Here is a 19,035-nt window from a genome sequence, read left to right on the forward strand (position 1 = left end):
CTTGAATGATGCAAGCTCTGTAAAAGAAGGGACTTGTTTTATCCAGTGTTGTATCCATGGTACCTACAATTCTTGGCACATAGAAGTACTCATTTATATGAAAGAATAACAGCATCTTACCACAAATCCTACTCTTAAGTAGAACAAAAATATCCACAAACGGATCTTAGAATTTTTGAAAACCCTACATGTAGAAGCATAATAACTGCAAAGTTGGATATTTTTCTATTTCCCCATTGATCTACACAAGTAGCAATTAAATTATTAAGCAATTCTTCAAGGTCATAAACAACTCAATCAAAATTTACCTCCAAACTCATTTAGGTCATTTGTTTTCAAACTTACCTACAGAATAGTTTACCATGGTTCCTAAATAAATGCCCCAATCATTAGCGACCATGTTATAAAAGCCAGTGGATGAGCAGCAGAAGCAGCAATGGGAAATATTAAGAGCCTGGACTAGCCCCTAATTGGATCGACAGTGATGAACAAACAAAAAGTGACTGAATAAAAATGGAAATAGGAATTCCTCTCAATTTCATAACTAACTTACTGGACATGCACAACTGATTCTCTTCTTTCGTATCACTGATAGGTTTGAATGTGGCTACATTAACTTAATAAGGAAACCAAGGCACAAAGATAAAGGTATTAATCTCTGAAAATATTTTGACAACATTGACAAACACTAAATACTTGATACTAAAATACTGCAAGATTCCCTCAACAATACCTATCCTATCTTCCCCAACTTTTTTTGCATTAATATTTACTTATTGTTGCTTCCCCCCACTAGAATGCAAAGTCCATTAGAGAAACATTTTTCCTGTTGTGTTTACTATTAAATTCTTAAAACAATGCCTGGTATATACGAGGTGCTCAATAAATATGTTAAATCATCAAATAGAAATAAGTGGGTTTTTTTAAAAAAAAGATTAAACACGGACATTAAGGAAGGCACATGATGTAATGAGCACTGGGTGTTACATAAGACTAATGAATCACTGAAATGAGCAACACTTCATATGTTAATTAACTGAATTTAAATTAAAAAATGAAAAAAAACAAAACAAGATTGAACAAAATGCCTAGATCACTCTTTTCCTTCCAAAAATCACTTTAGAAAAATAATAGCAAATCTACAAACATTTTAAATGCACCTATTGATTTTGTATTTTAGAATAGAAAGATTTAGCTGAATTCACAAAGGACTTTTTATTTGTTCTGCTGGTTCTATTTGTTTCACCTCCATTATACTACGATTCCAGCCAGCAAACTATATGATTAAACAATAAATCAGAACTCCACACCTGGCTTACCTGGCTATATTCTCTTCAGGGCCTTTGTCCAGGATCTTTTCTGTCAATAATCTCAGCTTTCTGTCATCCCCAGGAATATTCTATACAGCAATACCCTTTCCAGACCCCTACCCCATCCTAATATACACACAAAGATGCAAAGTACTGGCACACTTACAATCTCACACTCACACAGTAAGTCCATACAGAGGTACGCCACACGCAATGTGCCTGTTGATCTGGAAAGGTATCCTCATAAATAAATACCTCCACTGACAGATGAGCACATTCCTGAAAGACAAAACACCTTTTCCAAAGACATGTATCTCCTCTTCCAAGGAATGTGCATGTACACACACACATACACGTACACACAGCTTCTTTAATTAAAAAAAAAAAAAAAAAAAAAAGTTGGGGATTCCTGCACTGGATTCTCCAGAAACTGGAGAAAAGTAGTAAATAAATAATAGAAAGCCTATAGGTCTTTACTAATGTGACCTAAGGCAAGTACCTCAACCACTGTAAGCCTCATTTTCCCCATCTATAAAATGAGAATATGGGATGCCTGGGTGGCTCCTTCTGTTAAGCCCTAGTCCTGGTTCTCTTCTCATTGAGGAGCCTGCTTCTCCTTCTGCCTGCTGCTTCACCTGCTTGTGTGCTCACTCTCTCTCTGACAAATAAGAAAATAAAATCTTAAAAAAAAAAAAAAGTTTAAATAAATAAATAAAATTAGAATATCTCTACCTACCTGTATGATTGTCATACAAAATAAATACTAGTTTCCTTGTTTTTGCAGGTCAAACTCTTACTAGTCATTAAAATTATGCATTCACTTTCAATTTATGTAAATAAACAATTATTTTTTAAAATAATCTTTCATTTCATAATATGATACAATGTTCATAATAATAAAAGCAGCTCATCTCTACTGAACATATTCTGTGTTCCAGGGACTATTCTAGGCACTCTATTCACCTGATCTCACGTAATCATCACGGCAACCCTGGCAGTTGAAGACTAAGACTACACAATTAGAAAGTAGCAGACAAGAATCCAAGGTTCTAAATACTGGGTCTTAACCACAAAATAAAATTACTTATCAATTATATTAAATGATGGTTTCAAAAAAAAGGTTATGAATCCTTGAAAACAGAAATGTTATCAAGAATCCAGTTATTTTGGGGAGCCTGGGTGGCTCAGTCATTAAGCATCTGCCTTCAGCTCATGTCATGATACCAGGATCCTGGCATCAAGCCCTGCATCAGGCTCCCCTGTTCAGCGGGAAGCCTGCCTTTCCCTCTCTCACTCTCCCTGCTTGTATTTCTTTTCTCACTGTCTCTGTCAAATAAATAAATAAAATCTTAAAAAAAAAAAAAGAATCCAGTTATTTCTTTGTAATTTCATGAAAAACTGATCAATATTAAAAGCTTAAATGCAGTATTTAAAACTGTTAAATTCTAGTAAAACTAGATCTCTCAATGACATTTATTTCTCCTGGGAATTTTAAAAGCAGTTTTTAAGTTTCATTCATTCTGATGACACTGAAAGTCAAAACAAAAAATTTAACTTATACATAATTTAAGAAAGGTATAATCAGTTGACTCTTTTTTTTTTTTAAAGTGGTCTCCAGGCCCAGCAGAGAGCCCAGTGTAGGACTTGAACTCACGACCCTGAGATGGAGACCTGAGCTGAAATCAAGAGGTTGGACACTTAACCCACTGAGCCACCCAGATACCCCAGTTGACTCTTTTAAATCTCATCTCTACATTGACACTGCTCTGTCCTTGAGGCAGAAATCTTTTTCTCATATCCTTGTCATCTAATATTTACATAATGGATTCCCCCAAAATATTTATTAATAAATATACAATTAGATAGATATAAATTATAAATATAAAAGGCTCTTCACTTAATAAGTAGTTAATTTATGGAGGAAAAGAAGGTAAATGAATGTGTAGAGCTGTTTAAGTCTCCTGAGCAAACAGCTAATTGAGACTTGTTTTCCAAAGGGAAATTAGGAAAAAGGCACTTATTTAATTATGTAATTGGGACACATGCTATTTGTAGTAAAAAAAGCTAAAGTGCAAAGTGCTGCCACGGCCTTAAAATACTTGGAATCAATACTTAGTACAAAGACAAAATAGTCCACTGACCTTTTAAATTATTAAGGGATTTTTATTTCCTGTATTTAACAAACAAGATTTAGATGCTACACATTTAAAGTACTAGATTACATTAGGCTAAAACTTCTAAATGACAAAATAACAGGAAGGGATATACTATACCACCGTCTTTTCACTTCTTAGCAATGTAAGAACTTCTCTAGATAAGAAAGATGCATGCCTAGTTACTTAGATTGGTATTCATTTAAACACTGAATCATCACATATTAAAAGGTAACTGGTCCTGCTACTTATTTTCCAAAAGAATGGCTTAAAATCAACTATCCTAACCAAAATAAGGGTTTTTGATAGATATCCTCATTAATTGGTCTTTGGCCAACAATCATCTACAGCAGATCATTAATTTCATGACCTAGGGAATATTTTACAACAATTTTTTACAACAATTATGTTAAACAAATTAGATGTTTTCCTTTTTTTTTTTTTTTTTTTAAGGATTAAACTGAACAATTGACAACTCTAAATCTACTCCTGGATTAAATTATCCCAGCCAAGCTCAATGGCACAGAATTTGAGCGCTTGAACACTCCTCTTTTCTCCTAATAAAATAGTTCTAAAGCTTTCTCATGAAAATCTTAGCCTTACCCAGACCTTAGCCTATCTCTTTGGATGGCTAGTGGCCATTGTCTATTCAGGCACATGCTCCAATTAGGCTTCCAAATTTTCTCACAAGAAATGTCAACCATCTCCACTTCTTGCTTAGTTTACTATGAAAGTACACAATCAGGATCTGACCTTAATCAATAAGAAATAATATCTAGACTGTAAGGTCTCATTAGTAAATGTAAATCACTATTTTAATATATATTCCATAATATTGTCCAACTTTTTACCAAAAGCTTAGTTTGCAGCCTATTCATTCTTCCATGTCCTGCATTCCAAATTCTATCTCTGAATCATGCTAGACTAATGATGTATTTAGGCCAAACCACTTATTCCTGCATTGCTATTTGGCATCGTGTCTTTACTTTGGAAAGTTGTAACTGTGAGCATCTTAAGAATGTCATCCTCTGTAACAGAGAATTTCTTTTAAAAGCACATGGAAGACAAATTTCTTTGACCCTTGCCAAAGCTGTGCTCTTCTTGATGAATACATAGATTTAAATGTTAAAATACATAGAAAACTATGTGCAAATAATTAGAATTGCAAATGTGATAACTAATAAAGTCTACCAACTTTTAACATCATTGTAAAATGAGGGGTATAATCTTTTCCATTGCAAGCACTGGCACACAAAAAGCAACACAAAATAATTTAGATATTCTTAATATTAAGACATAAAATATCCAAAAATTATATTTCTATTTCACATCATGGGCAATTACAAAGAAAGCTAAGACATGGAAATATGTTAACATTACACTCCACCTCTGCCTGACGAAATCCTACCATCATCAGTGATCAGTAAAGTGAATATAAGGTATCTGTTAAATAAGCTAAAGATTTTTATTAAAAGCTACCTTTTTCATGACAGATTTGGGTCAGTTACTCTTTTTGTTTTTAAGATTTATTCACGAGAGACAGAGAGAGAGGCAGAGGGAGAAGCAGACTCCTCACTGGGCAGGGAGCCCAATGTGGGGCTCAGACTCGACTGAGCCATCCAGGCACCCTTGGATCAGTTACTCTTGACCTCATCTATGTATTTTGCTGAAAAGCAATCCACTTTAAGGAGATAAAATATTTCATGATAAAATGAAGTAATTATTTTCTTCGAAAAAAAAACTACAAACAATTTAAAATGGTATTCCACATGTCTAAGAAAATTCCAAAGTGAGCAATCCCATTAGGCTTAGGCTTAAAACTTGCAGTTGCCTCTGGATTCTATAAATTATCATATTCATTCCTCCCATAAGCTGCCATCAGTATTTATATATAAGAATTTCCAAGAACCTACTTGGCCATATTTGACAAGCCTGTTTTATAATACAAGGAGTGATGGAAGTTAGCAGACCTAGGTTTTCACTCTGGCTTTAACATTTATTAGTAATAGGAATTTCTGTTTTTCCATCTGCAAATCGAGGATTTTTGAGAACATTAGTTGTTTCCAAACTGATAAGAAATTTTGAGAAATTCAGTTGTTTCCTAATTGTGTAAGTCCTTGGAATCCTGGGGTAAAGAGCATGGAGTGGGGGAGGTTAGGTCAAATGGGCCTCCTCAACTCATATCCCTATAGTTTCACTGGTTCACAAGAACATCTTAAAACACTGAAAAAAATTTAGAATAGAATTTCTAATATAAATATACAAATATACAAAAAGGCATTTTTAAAAATATAAACAAGGAGAACTTTTGTTTCAGCTCCGCTGCAACTCATTAACAAGAAAGCTTATGATAACTAAACGTGGGGAAAAAAGACTAAACTGAGATTAAGTCAAAAGAGCACATCATTGCAAAATTAACAGAAGCATGACATGCAACAAAAATATACGGTCCTAAAGTAAATCTCTAAGGGACAAACTAAATAGACTTTACAAACTAAACCAGAGGTAGAAATACTGGACCTGTTCAAAGTTAAGTGAATGTGTCAAAAACTGGGCCTGAACTCAAAAGAACTTGGCTCTTAGGAATGAATGCTAACCATTTCTGAAGTACAAGTAGAATATCTTTACTTAAATTCCACCTTTAAGGTTTATAGGCAAATAAAATATCAAAAATAATCAGGAATATTGTTTCTACACAATTTAACATGGATAATACTGTAGGAAAGTGACTCAAAATTTTGAATATATTCATATTTGATAAAAGTCAAAACTTTAAAGATTTCCAGTGCACTAACATACTGACTATCTAAAGAACATTTCTTTTCTTGTGAAAATCCTTATAGTAATTGCTTTAAAAAAGAGGTAAAAAGGAAGTGTGAACAACAAATTTTCTAAAACCACAGACTAGAGACTTACTAAGACACATTCTGAATCACTGAAGACAGACCAAAAAGAGTATATTCCACACTAAAAACAGAATACTTTTATCATACGAAATCAATTTACTTCTACTCAAATTATCTAATAAACTCTAATCCAATTTTTAGAAAACTTTTTCCAGACATGAAATCTGCCCATTCTTTCTAGTCATTCTGATTTCATTAATTCTACAGATGCCAAACTGTCATCAAGTTATGCCAGTCTTTTCAAGGAAAAGTACATGATGTATTATGTTAAAGGGGGAAAAGCTATGTAGCAGCAAAGAAATGACAGTTAAAAAAAACTAAATAATAATGAACAATGAATTCAAAAGTAATTTAGGCTAGCTCAGTCTTGTGGTAAGTTTAAAAACTTTTCTGGAACTTTAAATCTATTTTCCCATAGAAGCAAGTTATAAATGACAGCAAGATTCCTAAGTGAACCCATCAAAAAAAAAAAAAAAAATTAATTGGAAAGTTCCAAGGCTTTACAGACACTAACCACCATTTCAGAATTCTAATGTGGGGTGCCAGAAATACGGACAGTCCTAATAGCTAAGAAAAGGTGGAAGGGTCTCATCATCTTCTGACACTACACTCCAAGGACCCAGCTAAAACCTTCTAGAGCGGTAGTTACCAAAGTATGGTCTCGGGATCTTTGCAAGGATCCCAACAACCGTTTTAGGGACCAAAGGTCAAAACTATTTTAATAGTATTATTACATGAAGATGTTCAACTTTTTCTCAATCATTCTCCCATGAGTGGACCGTGGAGTTTTTTTTTTTTAAAAGGCATTATGATATATGGCACTTCAGATGCACTTCAGATACATGGCACAACAGATGAACATTAAAGCAGAAGTGAGAATCTAATTATCTTCTATTAAGCCAGATGGTAAAAAGATTTGCAAAATATAAAACAATGCCACTCTTCTCACTATTTGGTTTTCTTTTTGCTTTAGAAAAGTTATTTTTCATAAAGTATGGTATTTATTTTAATACATATGGGTTTATTATAGATATTTTTAATGAAATCAAAAATATTTCTGTAGTTATCAGGCTTAATTTTTTAAAAGACTTTATTCATTTATTTTAGAAAGAGAGTTTGTATGTGTAAATGTGAGCAGGGGGAGGGGCAAAGAGCAAAGGAGAGAGAGAATCCCAAGCAAGCTCCACACCTAGCACAAAATCCAACACAGGCTCAGTCTCACAACCCTGAGACCATAACCTCAGCTGAAATCAAGAGTCAGACTGAGCTGCCCAGGTGTACCCAGGCTTAATTTATTTTTTTTAAGATTTTATTTATTACTTATTTGACAGAGATTACAAGTAGACAGAGAGGCAGGCAGAGAGAGGAAGGGAAGCAGACTCCCTGCTGAGCAGAGAGCCCAATGAGGGGATGGATCCCAGGACCCTGGGATCATGACCTGAGCCAAAGGCAGAGGCCTCAACCCACTGAGCCACCTAGGTGCCCCCCCAGGCTTAATTTTGAATGCAGTACATATCAGTATAAATTACATAAATAAAAGCTCTTTGGGGTCATCAGTAATTTAGAAGAATGTACAGTTCCTGAGACCGAAAAGTTTGAGAATCACTATTCCAGGCAGTAAAGTCAAGATCTACATTCCTCAAAGTCACTGGTATGATTAATGTCGAGTAGGAGGGTTAGAGGCACAGGAGCACACATATAGAGCTGTGAAATGAAGACTTTGGGAGAAAATCCTAAGGTGATAAAATTCTGATGATAAAAGCAGAACTGTTAGAATCTAGAACCTTAATTTCCTCTTTTCTATTCATCCTTAACATGGCAGATAAGTGAGAATTAGTAGCAGTGTCAGGCTGGACTATGAATAAAGGCATAGAAGCTGAAAAGTAAGAAAAGCGTCTTAATTGATGATTAAACACTACCAGAAATCCATTTTAACCACAGAATGGGTTAAGGTCCATAGATGTAATAGGAGGTAAGATGATGGGGGTAAGCATCATACTGAGGATAACCCTGAATAAATAATATGCTTAAGTCAATAAATTTAAGCAGGCAAGAGGAAAGCTGCTGAAGAATTTTCAGCCAACTGGTGAGAATATCAGTTTATAAATGTTAAAGTTTTTAAAAATATTTTTATCTGTTATAAAATGTGAAATATTTTAATGTCCATAAAGGAAAACAGTGATCATATAATTAAAGACTTCAAACACATAAAAACATGAAAACTCACCATGTTGTTTCTGCTTTGGATTATACATTTTCCACCACCGAAAAATTATAAATCCATCTTGAATTCTATGCAAGATAAATTACAAAAATGAAAACTTCAGTAACAATTTACTCATTTAATTAATTATTATAAAAAACAGGTAACTGATAATGAATATGTAAATATCGAAAATTTTCAAGAGATCACTGGTATACATAAATGCTTCATAATCTCCAGTTAAAAAAGGAAAAGAGAATTTACACAGCTCTAAATTAGATTATTTAGGTAAAATTTAATACCAGATCACATGTAATAGGAAAATAAAGTGCTAACAGAAAATTTTTTTCTTTTATAAATGATACTTTTTAAATGGTGTAAAAACTATATAAACAAAAAGCCAAATCTTAAAAGGGGGACATTAGGATGCTAACAAAAACTTTTAATGATAATCTTTCATCTCTGTAATCATATATAACCTCATGCCTCAAAAAGATGAACTTATAGCCTCTCAACCTTTTCACTTTTCTTTTCAAAATAATTTTAGACTCACAAAGAAAATGCCTCCACTGTTTCAAGTGAGGTATGAGTATTGCCAAACTCTAGCACCTCTCAACTCATTTAAAACTTTCAAGTTCTAAGTAACAAATGTTAAGATAATCACAAAAATAGAGTAAGCTTTTCTTTCAAGGCCTACAGAAGAAAGAACATACCAAACATACTGTCATTTCCTATATTCAGATTTGTGTTTCCTCCTTACATGAAAATTAGAGGAGCTAAGAGATCTAAGCAATTCTTAAAACTTATTACCTAAAAGGAGCTAATGGATGAGTTATCAGCATCCCTGATCTTTTTTTTTGTAACAAATGACCACCATGAATTCTACAAGAAAAATGGTCAGATAATTTAATGGATCAAGTGTTCATCTAGGAATGAAATGAAATCATTCATTTCTTTAAATTGCTAATTGATAAACTTTGTGCCAGTCTAAACCTTAGCTAATCTACTGATAAAAATATTTTTAAACATCAATTCACCAGATATGATTTACAAAAAAAATTATTTGTGATTTATGTTTTTAAATGAAAAAGCAAATCATATTAAATAAAATATCATGAGAAAAACATTTTACGATATTTCAAGTTTAAGAAGAGTTTTTCTTTTTTGGTTTTTTGTTTTTTTTTTTTTTTTACCTAATAGACATGTCTTCTGTAATGTAATAAATTTCACGAACCATGACTTTTCCAGAAAGAACAGAGAAAGAGAAGGACCCTGTTGTGGGGGTAAAAAAAAGTGATTAATGGAATTGTTTTGATCCAGGGTGAGCACTAAAGCTTAAAATAATCTTAGCATTCAATTTATTCAATAATTAAATGTTCTCTCCTAACTCCCTCCTGATACCCTTACAGCCTTTTCTATTGCTCTTTCGTCAAGTATAACAAAAAGTACAAGTATCATCACTATGAACTGAGTTACTAAATAACCATATGAAGACAGTGAATAGCTGCTTCAATGAATAATTCCCTTAATTATGCACAACTTTAAATAAACCCCAAAGCAGTGACTAATTCACCACTTTTTTCCATTAATTTCTTTGACTCCAGGAAACAGGCATTGCCTCTAATTAGTGGAAGATGACTTCTGTTAGAGAGAAATTTTATTTATATCCTCTAAGAAGTATTCTAAGGAAGGTTAGAATGGTTCTAGACAGTGACCTCTCACCCCTTTTCCCACTGGTTGAAGGCTTTTTAAAGCATATTTGTTCCAAATAGACCCTCAAACCTGCAAATTTCCTAATTATGAGTAGTTGGAAGCTTAAATGAACAACTCAGGGCACAAAATGAAATGCACAAAATGATTCCAACTTATAGATTTTTTAAGTACAGTTTACTAAAAACAAAACAAACAAAAAAAACCAGCAAAAAACCTCACTGAACACTAGAAACTTTCTTTGGTTAGTAGAATCCTGAGAAATTTCTATTTCCATATTTTATATGTGCCTATATTTTTCAAATTGTTTTAACAAGCATCTTTTATATGAAAAAAAATCCAAAAGTTACTATAGAAATACTTTAATAAATAAGAATGAGGTAAAGAACCTAAACAAGTGATAAAGTCAGAGAGTACTGTGTGAGAGAAATTCCAGGTAGGTTAATGTTCATGACACAAAGGTAAATTTATAAAGCTACTATCATTTATAAAATATAAATTTATAATATATATCTCAAGATTATGCAGAAGAAAAACATTCACTGTTACTCAAACTTACCAATATGGATATAGCCATGCTTGTATAATCTATTAAGAACCAATGTTAAAATAAGACCAACATTTCGAGAATTGTAATATGTGAGATAAATAATCCATCCACAGGATAAAATGGTAGCTGTTGGGAGAGAAAAAAATGCAAAAGAATCTCACTATAAGTTTCCTTTACAATCACTTTAATATCTCAGTAAAAGTTTGTTAGTAAAAGTTCATTTATTACAATCAGAAATGACAGGGTTTACTTATACATGATAATATGTCCTTTTACAATTTAATACTTGGATTTTTAATACCAAATGTTGATTCTGCGTTATCCAAGTTTCCTCATTTTTCTCTACTCATTAGCCAGAAAAGCATATATTCCAGTAAGATCAATTAAAGAAAAACTGCCTGGGACGACTTGGTGGCTCAGTCGGTTAAGCGTCTGCCTCTTGATTTAGGCTCATGTCGTGATCTCAGGGCTTGTCTGATGGAGCCCCACTTCAGGATCCATGCTAGGCACTGCAGCCTGCTTAAGATTCTCTCTCCCCCTGCAGCTCTGCCCCTCCTCCCGAGCCTCCCACCCTGATTTTCACATGCAAGCATTCTCTCTCTTAAAAAAAAAGAAAGAAATACTTCCTGTTTTGTTTCCCTTTTCATTGTTTTGTACTCTTTATTATTAAACACAGATAGGGGCACCTGGGTGGCTCAGTCATTAAACATCTGCCTTTGGCTCAGATCATGATCCCAGAATCCTGGGATTGAGCCCCTCATACAGCCCCATATCCAGCCCCGCATTCAGCCCCGAAGCAGGCTCCCTTGTTGGGGGAAGCCTGTTTCTCCCTCTCCCACTACCCCCTGCTTGTGCTCCCTCTCTCACTGTGTCTCTGTCAAATAAATAAATAAAATATTATAAATAAATAAATAAATAAATAAATAAATAAGCAAGCATATATGAAGATGTTCTGAAAAGAGAAAGCCTATATTTCTGAATATTCTAAAAAACATCCACCTTTATCAGACTAAAAGCTCATTCCCATACTATCTCCTAAAAGTTATAGTCATTTAAAAAGGAAGAAAATTGGGGCGCCTGGGTGGCTCAGTGAGTTAAAGCCTCTGCCTTCGGCTCGGGTCATGATCTCAGGGTCCTGGGATCAAGCACCACGTTGAGGCTCTCTGCTCAGCAGGGGACCTGCTTCTCTCCTCTCTCTCTCTCTTTGCCTGCCTCTCTGCCTACTTGTGGTCTCTGTCTGTTAAAAAAATAAATAAATAAAATCTTTTAAAAAAATAAAATAAAATAAAAAGAAAGAAAATCAATGATTTCTTAAATCAGAGAAAAGGTAGTGTTTTTTTTTTAAATCAGTAATTTCTGCTTTTTTAAAAAAATGGAAAGAAGTGAGAATTTTACCCTACTTAAAGGCGTATCTATATTAAACAGGCCATTTTATGCTATTTTATTATAATTCATAAGACAATAACCTACTTTTAAAGAATGCCAGTGAATATGCTACAGAAAATGATATTTCAAATTTGACTCATTTTTCGTGAGAAGTGTATCAGCACCTATAGAATTTGGACTATTTCCAAAAGAACTTAGTTCATGAATATACAAAAAATAAAACATAATAAAGCATTTTTTGATAATAACTTTCCCTTTACTTAACTATTTTAAAAGTATAACTATTTTCTAAATTAAGACAAAGTAATGCAAAGCAATTTAACATGTACAATCACTTAGCAATATCACATTAAGTTCTGAACTTTTTCAAAAAGTTATTTAATGTGGATAAAACAAAACAGTCACTGAGTCAAAATACATTTTCTCAGGGTAGCTTAGACTAACAGTAATAACTCTGATGTAGCAACTGCTATGATTTGCCCACAAAAATTATTTTTAGAACAATTCTATTGAAAAGTTATTTGATGATATGTCACTATTTTTTTCTTTGTAAAAAGTGTTATGGGTTTTTTTTACTGAAGGAAAGTTGACACACAATGTTACATTAGTTTCACGTATACAACATAGTGATTTTAATATGTCATTACGTTTTAAATTTACAAGCATTTTGTGCTAATTTTTATTGTAAATCATGGTGTCAAAAGCAGGTTATGGTGGGCCAACCAGAAAGGCAAGAGGTATTTGCCTAGAAAGTATGCTTCTGGTATTACACAACCTGAGAATTGTGGCTTTTACACTGCATCATGTTTTCCAACCCCCTTCAATGTCATAAGGCCACTTATTGGAACAGCAAGAGTAAAAACACTCACTCAGTGTTTTTCTGGTCGTTGCTGTTGTTTCGTCCTTAAGGAAAGGAGTTGTATACAACAGAAAAAAGTCATAAATTCTAGGTGATAAGAGACTGATAGGAAAAGAGGAAGAATTCCACCATTAATTAAACCAAAAGAGAATTTTCAACATTGCTTTTATGCAATTCTATTTCATATTAATGTTTTGCATTTCATCTTACTTTTTTTGGCTTTAATTAGTGATAATTTATAATAGCTCACTTCTGTCAAATAGAGAAAATAGAACTAAAAGTTTAAATGGTAATCCAATCCTATGTACAAATCATCAACAATAATAATTCCTTCTATACACACTTGATCTCTACCCATTTCCTTACCACATATCCTGTGGTGTCATAAAAGAAGCATAAGCATGCACTCAAAAAAACAGCTATGTTACCTGTATAAGTTATTTAATTCAATCCACAAGTTAAGTCTGCTGCCTTTATAAGTTTTCTCTGAGCATTAAGTGAGACAGCATATGCAAAATGCTAATGATATGTGGCACACACAAGATGTTTAATAAATACCATTACCCTCTCTTTCCCCTCTTACCTCATCTTACCCTATTTCCCCCTCTACCTTTCTAATTGTTATGCTGAAATTCAAATCAAATGCTGTTCTTCCACAAAAACTTCCTGGACAATAACAGCCTACAGTGTTCTATCCCTTCTTACTTATTTATTTATTTTTAAGATTTTTTTTTTTTTTTTTTTTTACTTATTTATTTGACAGACAAGGACACAGCAAAGAGGGAATATAAGCAGGGGGAATGGGACAGGGAGACGCAGGCTTCCTACTGAGTGGGGAGCCAGATGTAGGGCTTGATCTCAGAACTCTAGGATCATGACTCGAGCCAAAGGCAGATGCTTAATGACTGAGCCACCCAGGTGCCCCTCTCCCTTTCTTGATTAGTATTTTGTATTTCCCCCATTATTTGTTCACATTCATTTATTCACTCATATCTCCCCCTTCTTTTTGGCCACTGATTTATACACTGTTTTGTATTATTTCTATGAGCCTAGAAAACTGCTGGAATATTAGACAAAAAGAAATTTTTACTGGCAGAGCCCAAAGTCAAGTTTATAAGGAGCGAGTAAAGAGATGACATTAATTGGGCATATACACTCTATTTTGCTATAAAATATATTTATCATATAAATGGGGATTTATCACTTTTAAAATAAAACAAATGTGTGTGTGTGTGTGTGCACGTGAACGCGCGTGTGTGTGTTGAGATGGGGGGCAGTGAAGGAGTGCGCTTGAGACAGGAAAGATAAGCTAAGTGCAATGTCTTTCTTCTCCTCCCACTTCCCCTAAGTCAGACGAGGCAGCCTAAGAAAAACAGCCCTCCAGAACATTTGCCAGAGCAAATATTCACAGAAACATAGATTAAAACCTTATTTTAAATTTTTAAATATTTAAAAAATATACCAATGGTATTGTAAGCATTTCAACTTCAGCTAACTATAGCTTAAAATTTGGCAGTTGTTAATCCATACATGATAAACAAAGTATAAGAAAATATATTCTACTTACCAACAAGGAGCCAAACAACATTGGAGTTGTGTTCTGTAAGAAAATCTTCTAATTGAGTAATACTAGGGACAATACTCTCATTCTTCCTTTGATCCATTACTAAAGTTTTTCCAGAGCAGCATCTAAAGACCTAAGAATTCAAAAGTTAGCTTTAGAATCAGAGATTTATTAAACTGAAATGGAAATTATGTGAAGGGGAAAAAAGATGAATTTAATAAAAGTGAAAATTCATTAAACCCCGTTCCAGTTCCTTCAGTAAGAATGAAAAATATACAACAAACAGCAACAAAGCACATCCACATTTCTATATAAAATGTAAGACAACGTTATCACATTTTTAGTGTCCTAATTTCACCACTCTAAGAATAAGCAGAGACTTGGGTTCAGTTACCATACTCCAAATATGAGGTACACAATTACTAAATCTAAAGATATTTATCTCAACAATAAGAAGTATTAATGATCTACATTAGACAAATTCATCTACACTTGTCTCAAAAGCTGACACTAAATGTATTTATATATTAACTTATATTAATGCCTCTTAACTTCCATCAGCTCTGTATTTCCCATTGTTTCATGGGGAAACAATCTTCCTACTTTGGATTCACTCTGAGTAGAGTTTGGTCAGGAAGCAGATCTATTCCTATCAGATGCTCAGGATGAATTACAAAAATTACATGTCAAACTGTGACCAGACATGTGAAGAATGTGTGTGTGTGTGTGTGTGTGTGTGTGTGTGTGTGTGTGTGTGTGTATGCATTTCAGCAGGACAAATATGAATATTTAGATGTATTGAGAGTTAGATGAACTGAAAATGAGTAAAAAGGAATTAAAGTTCTTATTTTATGATCAAAGAAACAAGAAAAGTATCCCTCTGTTAAAAATTATCCCTCATGTTAATACAAAATTAACTATCACAAAATTATCGTGATAAATCAGGAAAAAGGTAAAAACAATACAAAACAAAATAACAACAACAACAACGACAAAAACTAGCCTTAATCACAAAGAGAGGACATCGTTAATGATTATTTAAGGCCAAATAGCATAGGTGATTTTATAGAAAACAAGAAAAACAGATTTTAAAACAGGAAGAATAAGTAAGGACAACTTTCTAGTTGAAATTCAGTACAGCTGACTTGTCAACTTCCTAAAAATGTTCCCTATTTACTCACCAGAGTCCTATCTTCAGAGATCACAAAACAAGTTTAAAAACTGGGTTAGACAACATTGCCAGATTACAATATTTCATATTTCTAAATTGTTGAAATGTTAGCAATTCAGAGGCAAGTTAAACATCTCTTTTAAAAAAAAAAAGCTCAACAACAAAAGGTTTATTAGTGATAGGGAAACCTAAGGGTAAAAGAACTAGAAAACAATTTTCAAATGTTTTCATTTTTCAATAAACTTTTTTTTCTTACACTTTAGAAAACGAGTAAAAAATGTTCTCACAGTGTGTAACAGCTTAGTAGTGACCCCAGGTAGGGAGGTAGGGAAAATGAGTGAAGGTGGTAAAAAAAGTACAAACTTCCAGCTGTAACTTCTGGAGATACAATGTACATCATGGTGACTATAGTTAACAATACTGTATTATATATTTGAAAGTTGCTAAGAGAATAGATCTTAAAAGTTCTTATCACAAGATAAAAAAAAGTTGTAAGTATGTGAGGTGATGGTGGTTACTATGGTAATCATTTTGCAATATATATTCATATCAATCAGGTCATACACCTTGATATAATATTTGTCATTTATATCTCAAAACTAGAAAAAGGTGTTCTCATGCTGTTCAAAGCTTTGAAAAATCTATCAACTGGCAACTTAAAATTTGGGGGTTAACTTTACAACATGAACTTCTCTTTCCTTCTTCCTGTTTTGCTTTAAACTAAAAAAAAAAAAAATACAAATTTTAAGAGGAAGAAAACACTGGAAAGGCTTATATTCAAAACTAAAATTAATAGCTTATATGTTACAAAGTAACATCTGTGCCTATTTCATATTTACTGTTACGATTTTATAATACATCACCACACCACTTCTGATGAAAAGATCACCTACTAACTCCTGGGGATGTTTCATAAGGGATGTATCCTGGCATTCAGGTTTCAATATAAAAAGGTGATCTGTTTTGAATCAAATCCAAGGGAGAGTGATCTATCTACCAAGAGGATCTAAATATCTCATCCAAAATCTCTACCACCAACTACTATAACAACCCACAGCCAAGGAGAATGAGAAAGAGGGTGTTCAGGTTACAAAGACAGAAAATGGCAGTATCACACAGATTTAATCAAAGCTTTTCCAGTTATTAGTTAATGCAAAAGCTTTAAGAGAAATCAACAGATAAAGGCTCAAAATAACACATTGAGTAAGTATTGAAGTAAAGACTAAGACTTAATAAAAGCCCTGGGTAAGAAGCAGACATTCTGATGACAAGGAAATAAGTCAAAGCCACATGGATACAGAGAACCCAGATTGAAGTGGGGCTGCATGCTTAACCACACTGTTTACATGGTACACCACGAATTCCTTAATGGAGAGGTCTCTACTGCATATTCTTCATGGAGCAATTGATGGATTAACAAATTGGTTGTTTTCTTTCCCTCAATGGTTCAGTCTAAAATCCGTAAGGTAAAGCACAGTAAGGTAGGCATCTGCATTTGGGGAAAAGATGGATAGGAGTCTCAGTGGCATAGGGGGATGTCAGAGCCCAATAATATTAAGTATCTAATTGTGTGATAAAGAGGCTAGTGAAACAGTGTCAGTTTTTGAGGACATCAAAACCATAGCAGGATGAGGAGACCATACTTGTAGGGAAGAGGTCAGGCACAGAGTGCTAGAGTCTGAGTGGAAGGAAGACAGTATCAATGGTTGGGAGAGGAAGCTGAAGAAAGAGACCAGCTTAAGGTGTTGGAGCCTGAGCAGGCAGGTTGCCAGATGCAGGGCATTAGAACCCAAGAGAAAAGCATCAGACCCCAAAGAAATAAATAGCGCTTCCATGCAGAAGGGCAATCTGGAGTAGTGTGTTGATGTGGGAGCAAGATAAGGACGACACACTCCTAGGAAACAGCCCTTGCAGGGTATGGGGGAGGGGATAAATTAAGTAAATATATTAAGGATAATAGAAGCCAGTTTTCTCACTGTTGGAGGATATATAAATGAAGAATATTAGAATTAATCCAATGGTGTTTGATACGAACTGGAGTTATAGTTTTCAATATAGGAGGATATAGAAATAAATGTGGCTACAAACATGAGTATGTATGTATATACATGTGCTCATTAAACGGTCTGGGAGCAGCACCATAATTAAAATGAACAGAGAACTTTGCTTCTAAAAAACTATTTTCTATCAAGAGGAAACAGGGCTCCTTGAAGAAATGGCTGATTCCACAAATAGGGCAAGGAAAGTCAAGACGAGCTTGTGTTTTCCAGAAGGTAAAGAAATACCTGAATGATGGGAACATGTCAAAAGGACACAGAAACGAGCTTGAAGAGGCTCCCAGTGGCAAAATCTGGGGCAATTTAAGCATCAAAATAAATACTAGTAATAGATTACAACCCATTTAATAAAAAGAATCTATGAGTCCCTACCAATATAATCAATTAAATTTTGATAAGCAACAGGATTCTCATATCACTTCAAAATAGCTCCCCTCAAAATAATTATTAATGACAAAGGGGGAAAGAGGAACTTTGTGAAATTTAATTAAGGATCAAAGAAAGTAAACACCATCAATATTAAGATAAATCAGAACTGTGCACTCCTTTTCTTAATTTATTTGATTATAGTTGACATACAATGTTACTTTCACTTCAGGTGTACAACACAGTGGCTCAACTTCTCCAGGCATTATGCTATGCTCACTTACCACAAATGTAGCTACTATCTTAACAGAAGAACATAGCCTCACTTCTATGATATTCCCACCAAAGATGCATAACCTGAACCTAATCTATCTTGTCTCTCTCTTCTGATAGATTATGACCAATAAAGATTATTTTATTCATCTTTGTATCAACAATACCAGTGACAGTACCCTGAACACAGCCACTGTTTTCAAGTATAACATCATTTTAAATGGTATTTTTATCTAGTACATAAGAAAATAATACTGATCTACATGTTTCAATGCAAGCTCTCTCAATATTTTCATGATTCATCTACATTCTTTTCATTTTTCCTGAAGTCCATCATATTTACTTCAAAACTGCTGTCCACATTAGAATAGCAATTGTGACAATCATTATTTTAGTGACATACATAGAAAAGCATGAAAATGTGAAATGGTTCAAGAAAACATGCACAAACCGGAGATTTATCAAAGTTCCTAATTTAATACCACCACAACTATAACAGTTTAGAAAATACCTTTCCAAGATTACTT

General features: G+C 33.6%; 1 protein-coding gene across 2 annotated transcripts in view; it reads right to left on the bottom strand.

The window, feature by feature from the left end:
• Positions 1-14,764, bottom strand: part of LOC111153399 (KIAA1109 ortholog) — a 197,955-nt gene extending 183,191 nt beyond the window's left edge. For both annotated transcript variants that reach the window (XM_022512407.1, XM_022512417.1), the window contains exons 1-4: positions 14,645-14,764; positions 10,842-10,958; positions 9,766-9,844; positions 8,597-8,661 (exon numbers count right to left, since the gene is read on the bottom strand). In XM_022512407.1, the coding sequence (XP_022368115.1) occupies positions 8,597-8,661; positions 9,766-9,844; positions 10,842-10,958; positions 14,645-14,741 (358 nt within the window). In that variant the 5' untranslated portion in view covers positions 14,742-14,764. The remainder of the gene's footprint in view (positions 1-8,596; positions 8,662-9,765; positions 9,845-10,841; positions 10,959-14,644) is intronic.
• Positions 14,765-19,035: the final 4,271 nt, after the last annotated feature.

Source organism: Enhydra lutris, unplaced genomic scaffold (genome assembly GCF_002288905.1).
Source record: "Enhydra lutris kenyoni isolate GAN:26980312 unplaced genomic scaffold, ASM228890v2 scaffoldscaffold3, whole genome shotgun sequence".
NCBI classification, from domain to species: domain Eukaryota; kingdom Metazoa; phylum Chordata; class Mammalia; order Carnivora; family Mustelidae; genus Enhydra; species Enhydra lutris.